Genomic DNA, 8,718 nt, shown 5'->3' with positions numbered 1-8,718 from the left:
GGTGGGGGTGGGGGTGAGGACAGTTCGGGTCTTTGTTTCAGGAAGACATGGAGAGCCCTGAGACCGTCCTGGTGGGGGATGGGGAAGAGGAGATGCCTTCAGCCGACTCACTGGACATTGTGAAGCTGATGGGGAATTGCAGGTTTAGTGGATCACAATGGCCTGATGTGCCATAGTGGGGTCATGCTCCAGGGGGAGATAGGAGGAGGGTATCTGAGAGCTGGTGTTCAGTTCCTGTCAGTCAGTACACCAGACTACAACAGCACCACCCTTATCAGCTTAATAACAAAGTCAGGGTGGGATCTGAGGCCGGAGAGAGGGGTCCAAGTGTAGGGAGAGTGTTGGAGCTGGGTGAAGGAGCATCTAGGGGATGGGGAGAGGAGAGGAGAGGATTGTCATTCTTGTAAACTTTCTCTGGACCCTCTCAGAGTCCAGCACATCCTTCCTTAGATACAGCTCAAAACTGCTCGCAATATTCCGAATATGATCTGACCAGAGCCTTAAACAGCCTCAGCAGTACATCTCTACTCTAGTATTCTAGCCCACTTGAAATGAATACTAATATTGCATTTGCCTTCCTAACTGCATGTTAACCTGAAGAGAATCTGATCTGGGATTCCCTAACTCCCTTTGTCCTTGAGATTTCTTAGTCCTTTCCTCATTACAAAAACAGTCAACGCCTCTATTCTTCTGACCAAAGTCTATTACCTCACACTTTCCCACATTATATTCCATCTGGCACTTATTTGCCTCTTCCCTCTCCAAGTCCTCTTGCAGCTTCCCATTTCCTCAACACAACCTGTCCCTCCAACTATCTTTGTGTCATCTGAAAACTTACCAACAGAGCATTCCATTCTCAGGACAGACCCATGATGTTGATAGTGAGAGATTCAGTGATGGTCAAAGTTTGTGAGAAGATTTGTAGGTCGGGTGCTCGTTGTTGTGGTTCTGTTCGCCGAGCTGGGAATTTGTGTTGCAGATGTTTCGCCCCCTGTCTAGGTGACATCCTCAGTGCTTGGGAGCCTCCTGTGAAGCGCTTCTGTGATCTTTCCTCCGCCATTTGTAGTGGATTGAATCTGCCGCTTCCGGTTGTCAGTTTCAGCTGTCCGCTGCAATGGCAGGTGTATTGGGTCCAGGTCGATGTGTTTGTTGATAGAGTCTGTGGATGAGTGCCATGCCTCTAGGAATTCCCTGGCTGTTCTCTGTTTGGCTTGTCCTATAATAGTAGTGTTGTCCTGGTCGAACTCATGTCGCTTGTCATCTGAGTGTGTGGCTACTAAGGATAGCTGGTCGTGCCGTTCGTGATGGTAATACCATTGAATATCAAGAGGTGGTTTGTCTGTCAGCTATGTGTCATAGCCTGTCGTTAGTGTGGCACGAATGTTACTTGTCTCTTGTCAGCCCACGGTTAACTGTCTGGTTACTGTCCAGATCTTGTTGTATTTGAACATGGTCTGCTTGAATATCTGAGGAGTGGTGAATGGTGCTGAACACTGTATACTCACCGGTGACCATTCCCCACGTCTGACCTTGTGGTGGAGGGAGGGTCATTGATGAAGCAGCTGAAGATGGTTGGGCCTCGGACACTCCCCTGAAGAACCCCTGCAGAGATGTCCTGGAGCTGAGATGACTGACCCTCCACAACCACAACCACCTTCCTCTGTGCCAGGTTTGACTCTAACCAGGGGAGTGTTTGCCCCTGATACCCACTGAGTCCAGTTTTGCCCGGGCTCCTTGATGTCACACTCAGTCGGATACAGCCTCGATGTCAGGGCTGTCCCTCTCCCCTCCCCTCCCCTCTGGAATCCAGCTCTTTTGTCCATGTTTGACCCAAGGCTGTAATGAGGTCAGGAGCTGAGTGACCCTGGGGGGACCCAAACTGGGTGTCACTGAGCAGGTGCTGCTTGGTAGCTCTGTTACTGACCCCTTCCATCACTTTACTGATGATGGAGAGTAGACTGATTGGGCAGTAACCAACCAGGTTGGATCTGTCCTGCTTTTTATGCAATTTCCCACATTATTGGATATTGTCAGTATTTTAGATTTGATAATAATTTAATGAACACTTATTGGGACTGAATTCTAATTTCATCTTTGATCAATTGACTTTAAATTTCATCTGTGCATTAGATGCAGAGTATCTATTTTCTGGGTTACTCGCCCAGTGACATTCCCCATTGCTCCCTCAGATTAGGATCTGTAGGATGTGGAATCTACTTGAGAGGACTTGGTGATTTTAGCTGAAGAGGAAGATTGAGCAGTGTTATGGTCAGAATGGAGGCACATGGAAACTGATAGCCTCCTCACTTAGAGAGGCGATACAAACACGATGGGTTCAATGGCTTGGACAGTTCTGTGATTCTGTGAACAATTTGTTAACCTTTAATCGAATGTGTTTGTGGCGGTTTTAGGTGGTCTGCAAGTTTTCTGGATTCTGGAGATGTGTGTCAGGCAAGCCAAATCCAAATCCAAACCCAAACCCAACCCTTGCTCTACCTGGAGACATGTGTCTCATCTCCTTAGGGAACTTGCGGCAGATGCTGTTGTAGTTTGTACAGATGTGATGGAGACACCAGTCAGCAAGCTGTCGAGCACTGTGCAACTAAAAGAAAAGAATGTGAATGAAAAGCTTGAATAATGAAGCCAAGACAGAAGAGTCATCCCATGCTTGAAATGTTAACTCTGTTTCTCTCTCCACAGATGCTGCCAAACCTGCTGAGTTTCTCCAGCATTCTCAGTTTTTATTTCAAATTTCCAGCATTCATAGAAATTGGCTTTAATTATACCAGCTATCGGAACCTGGATAAACAGTATACCAACGGGATCCTGACAGTATGCAGACAGTATAACAACAGTATACAAATAATATACTGACAGTATATGGACATTATACTGACAGTATATAGACAGCATACAGACAGTACATAGATGGTATACTCAATAGTACTGACAGTATACAAATGGTATACTGATAGTATATATAAATACATAGATGGTATACAGACAGTGTACCAACAGTATATAGACAGTATACCTGACAGAATACAAACAGTATATAGATGGTATACTGACAGTACAGTGACAGTATATAGACGGTACACCAACAGTATACAGACAGTATACAGATGGTATACTGACAGTATCTAGATAGGATACCGACAGTATGTAGACAGTCTACTAACAGTTTATGGACAGTATACTGACGATATACAGACAGTATATGGATGGTGTACTGATAGTATATAGACAACATATAGGCTGTATACAGACAGTAGATAGACAGTATACAGACAGTATATAGATTTTATACTGACAGTATATGGATGGTATACTGACAGTATATAGACAATATATAGAAAGTATACTGACGGCATACCAACAATATTTGAATGGTATACTGACAGTACACAGACAGTATATAGATGGTACACTGACAGTATACAGATAGTATATAGATGGTATATGGATGGTATTTTGACAGTGTACAGACAGTATATAAATGGTATACTGACAGTATATAGACAGTACATAGTTGGTATACTTACAGTATATAGATGGTTTACTGACAGCATATGGATGATATGCCGACAGTATGCAGACAGTATATAAATGGTATACTGACAGTATATGGAATGTATACTGACAGTATACAGACAGCACATAGATGGTATACTGACAATATACAGACCGTAAATAGATGGCTTATTGACAGTATATGGATGGTATACTGACAATATACAAACAGTATTTAAATGATATATTGATAATATACAGACAGTATATAGATTTTATACTGACAGTATATGGATGGTATACTGACAGTATACAGACAGTATGTAGGTGGTATACTGACAGTATACAGACAGTATATAGATGGTATACTGACAGTATATAGATGGTGTACTGACAGTAAATGGATGGTATACTGACAGTATACAGACAGTATATAGATGGTATACTGACAGTATATAGATGGTATACTGACAGTAAATGGATGGTATACTGACAGTATACAGACAGTATATAGATGGTATACTGACAGTATATAGATGGTATACTGACAGTAAATGGATGATATACTGACAGTATACAGACAGTATATGGATGGTATACTGACAGTATACAGACAGTATATAGATGATATACTGACAATATACAGACAAAATATAGGTGGTATACTGACAGTATACAGACAGTATATAGATTATATACTGACAGTAAATGGATGGCATACTGACAGCGTACAGACAGTATATAGATGATGTACTGACAATATATAGACAGTATATAGGTGGTATACTGACAGTATACAGACAGTATATAGATGATATACTGACAGTATATAGATGGTATACTGACAGTATATGGATGATATACCGATAGTGCACAGACAGTATATAAATGGTATACTGACATAATATGGACCATATACGGACAGTACACAGTCAGTACATAGATAGTAGACTGACAGTATATGGACTGTATACAGACAGTATAAAGATGGTATACTGACAGTATATGGACCATATACTGACAGTGTACAGACAGTATATGGATGATATACTGACAATATACAGACAGTATATAGGTGGTATACTGACTGTATATGGATGGTATACTGACAGTATACAGACAGTATAGAGATGGTATACTGACAGGATATGGATGGTATACTGACAGTATACAGACAGTATATAGATGATATACTGACAATATACAGACAGTATATGGATGGTATACTGACAGCACATAGATGGTATACTGACAGTATACAGGCAGTATATGGATGGTATACTGCCAGTATATGGATAGTATACTGACAGTATACAGACAGTATATGGATGGTATACTGACAGTATATAGATGGTATACAGACTGTATATGGATGGTATACTGACAGTGTACAGACACTATATAGATGGTATACTGACAGGATATGGATGGTATACTGACAGTATACAGACAGTATATGGATGATATACTGACAATATACAGACAGTATATGGATGGTATACTGACAGTGTACAGACAGTATATAGATGGTATACTGACAGGATATGGATGGTATACTGACAGTATACAGAGAGTATATAGATGGTATACTGACAGGATATGGATGGTATACTGACAGTATATAGATGATATACTGACAATATACAGACAGTATATGGATAGTATACTGACAGTACATAGATGGTATACTGAGAGAATATGGATGATATACTGACAGTATACAGACAGTATATAGATGATATACTGATAATATACAGACAGTATATAGATGGTATACCTGCAGTATGCAGCCAGTATATGGATGGTATACTGACATTATACAGATGGTATACAGACAGTATATAGATGGTATACAGACAGTATATGGATGGTATACTGACAGTATACAGACAGTATATGGATGATATACTGACAATATACAGACAGTATATGGATGTTATACTGACAGTATACAGACAGTATATGGATGTTATACTGACAGTATACAGACAGTATATAGATGGTATTCTGACGGTTTGTAAACATCGCTGCCCTATGGCTCTGGTGTAACACCCTGAGTCCAGTATTTTACCGTTACCCCTCGATTAAGCAGCTTTCAATCAAAATTTCAACACTTTGAGTTTAATTAACAGCTGGACATGTGGAACTTTATTACGGACTTTTTCAAAGTACAGCTCGACACTGGCAAATGCACAATACAATCTGCAATAAAAAGAGAAAATGCTGGGGAACATCAGCCGGTCGGACAGAATCTGTGGAGAGAGAAACAAAGATAAGATTTCAGGTCAATGACTTTTTGTCAGGAATGGGAAATGTTCAAAATGCAATGTTAGCAGAAAGTGAGTTGAAAAGGGCAGGTTTGTGATTTAATAGAGGAAAGGAGAGTAAGGGGAAAAAAGGGAGGGAGGCCGAAGGCAAGCAGACTGGGACAAGGAAATAAACAGCATGTAGCAGAATAAATAACCAACCAAACACTAACAGCACAAGAATAAAAGAGACAAAATGGAAACCATTCAAAGGAGGAGAAGGAAACAAAGTGGAGCTAGATGGCAACCACAGTCTGAAACGGTTACATTTGATGGTGAGGACAGGGAGAGATTTGGTGTGGATGACTCGGGAGTCAGGGTGACAAGTTCAACATACACTTTGGGGTCAATTTCTCACAGCAGCACGTCCAGGAGTCAGCCAAAAACCAGGCAATCCCACACTTGGTAATCAGGATATCAGAACATAAGAAATGTTAGAGGAAGAGCAGAGTGGGTCAAAGGTTAGAGGGTTAAAGAAAAGTAATGATTAGGGTATGCTGGTTAAAGTGAGCTGAGAAATGTGTTTCAGGGATAAGTCAGCAGAGATGGACTGGTATACATTTAAGGAGATATTTCAGGATACTCAGCAAAGAGATATTCCAGTAAGAAAGTAAAATTTGAGGGGAAGAATACAGCAAGTGTAGCTAACTAGAGAATGTAAAGAATCTACAATACTGCAACTGCACGTCAGATAGTTGGACAGAATAGAAAGCACACCAAAAGTGACTCACAGATACACAGAATATCAGAGCAGGAACTGCCCTTTTCACCCACCAAGCCTTATCCCTCATTGAATATGAACATGGCTGATCATCTCAGACAGTACCTTCTCTGCTTCCTCCCCATATATCCTTTGAGTTGTTCCAAAGAACTATACCTACATCCGTCCTGAAAATCGTCCATGTTTTAGCCTCAACAGTTTCCTGTGATAGTGAGTTCCACAGTTTCGCCACCCTCTGGGTGAAGAGATTTCTCCTCATCTCAGCCCGAAATGACCCACCCTGTATCTTTAGATACTGACCCCTGGTTCTGGACTCCTAGGTCATCCATAACACCATCAGACACAGGAACAGAATGAGGCCACTCAGCCCATTGGGTCTGCTCTGCCGTTCGATCATGACTGATAGGTTTCGTAACCCCATTCTCCTGCCTTCTCCCCCATAGCCCTTGATCCCCTTACTCATCAGGAACCTCTCTAACTTCACCTTAAATACACTCAATGACCTGTCCTCTACATCAATGAGTTCCACAGATTCCCCACCCTGTGGCTGGAGAAATTCCTCTCCGTCCCTTCACCCAGAGGCTGTGCCCTTGGGTCCGAGTCTCTTGTTCGGATGGAAACACCTTGTTCACACCATCCACTTTATCCAGGCCCCTCAGGATTCTGTAAGCTTCAATCAGATTGCCCCATATCCTTCTAAACTCCATCGAATACAGACCCACAGTCCTCGACTGACAAGCTCTTCACTCCCAGGGTCATTCAGGTGAACCTCCTCTGGACCTTCTCCAGTGCCAGGACATCCTTCCTTAAGATATGGGGCCGGAAACAGCTCACAATATTACAAACATGGTCTGACCAGAGCCTTATACTGCCTCAGCAGTACATCCCGATGTTGTACCACTTGTATCCTAGCACTTTCTAAATGAAGGTTAACATTACATCTGCCTTCCTAACTGCCAACTGAACCTGCATGTTGACCTTTAGAGAATCCTGACCTCGGACTCCCAAATCCCTTTCTGCTTCAGATTTCCGAAGGCTTTTCCCACATAGAAAATAGTCTGTGGTTTTGTTTTTCCAACAAAGTGCATAACCTGATATTTCCCCAGTCACTATCCTGCCCATCACCCAGTCTGTACATGTCCTGCTGCAGCTTCCCTGCTTTGTCAACATTACCTGTCCCTCTCCCCAGCTTTGGGTCATCGAGGATATCCTTCATGATGTGTTTTGGTCTCTCTGAAGCCCACATTCATTCCTCTAAACTCAAGTGAGTATAGAGCATAGAACAGTACAGCACATTGTCCGAGTGACTTCAGTCTCTCTTTGGAGTTGAGTTCTAACACCCTGGAACCAGCCTGGGAAACCCTCACTGCACTTCCCCGAGAACGAGAACATCCTTCCTCAGAAAAGGAGACCAAAACTACACATCACATTTCTGGTGTGGTCTCAAAACATCCCTGTATACTTGCCATAAGATATCCTTATACGCAAACACAAGCTCAGACTATACCCAGATAAACACAGGCTCAAAGTACACAACTGAACACCTCAGTAATCTCCAAGTATCACTGAACCTACAGGGGTCATATTCCCATTCCCCGTCCAGCCCCGTCCTGGGGAATGAAAACAAGTCTCCCACCCAATCGGGAACAGTCTGAAATACGTCTGGAGCAGATGCCAATTGTTGCCGAGCGCTCAGCACCTGTGTCACGGCATTGTTCAACATACCTGGGCAATCTCCAGGTACTGTAAGACTAAACCATCAATGTCAGATCCCTGCCTGGAAATCTGTAGGAGTTCCTCCACAGCAGACTTCTCTAGAGGGTCAGAATTAGAAACAGCAGTCAGTAAGATGCCAGGGCAGATGTTTCACTGCCTGAAGACAAAACAACCTGGTTCGATGTCAACAGCTTGTGCAGCAGTAATCACAGCACAGCCTCCAGCAGCTGCAGGGCACTGCGTTCACACAGAGACCAATAGCAGCAGCAACTGGCTGCAACACGGCAACACGGGAATACACAGAAACATGGAAACACGGCAACACGGGAATACACAGAAACATGGAAACACGGGAACATGGAATCACAGAAACATGGAAACACGGGAACATAGCATCAGAGTAACATGGAAACACGGGAACATGGAATCACAGAAACATGGAAACACGGGAACATAGCATCA

The 8,718-nt window shown here is 42.6% G+C and overlaps 1 protein-coding gene across 1 annotated transcript in view; it reads right to left on the bottom strand.

Moving 5' to 3' along the window:
* Nucleotides 1-8,718, bottom strand: part of LOC122543814 (rho-related BTB domain-containing protein 1) — a 29,153-nt gene that overhangs the window by 12,846 nt on the left and 7,589 nt on the right. Inside the window, exons 2-3 of the mRNA XM_043683009.1 lie at nt 8,266-8,354; nt 2,497-2,602 (exon numbers count right to left, since the gene is read on the bottom strand). Of these exons, the coding sequence (XP_043538944.1) occupies nt 2,497-2,602; nt 8,266-8,354 (195 nt within the window). The remainder of the gene's footprint in view (nt 1-2,496; nt 2,603-8,265; nt 8,355-8,718) is intronic.

This window comes from Chiloscyllium plagiosum, chromosome 1 (genome assembly GCF_004010195.1).
Source record: "Chiloscyllium plagiosum isolate BGI_BamShark_2017 chromosome 1, ASM401019v2, whole genome shotgun sequence".
Lineage (NCBI taxonomy): Eukaryota > Metazoa > Chordata > Chondrichthyes > Orectolobiformes > Hemiscylliidae > Chiloscyllium > Chiloscyllium plagiosum.
Note: the sequence above shows the minus strand (reverse complement) of the source record. Positions and strands in the feature narration are given on the sequence as shown.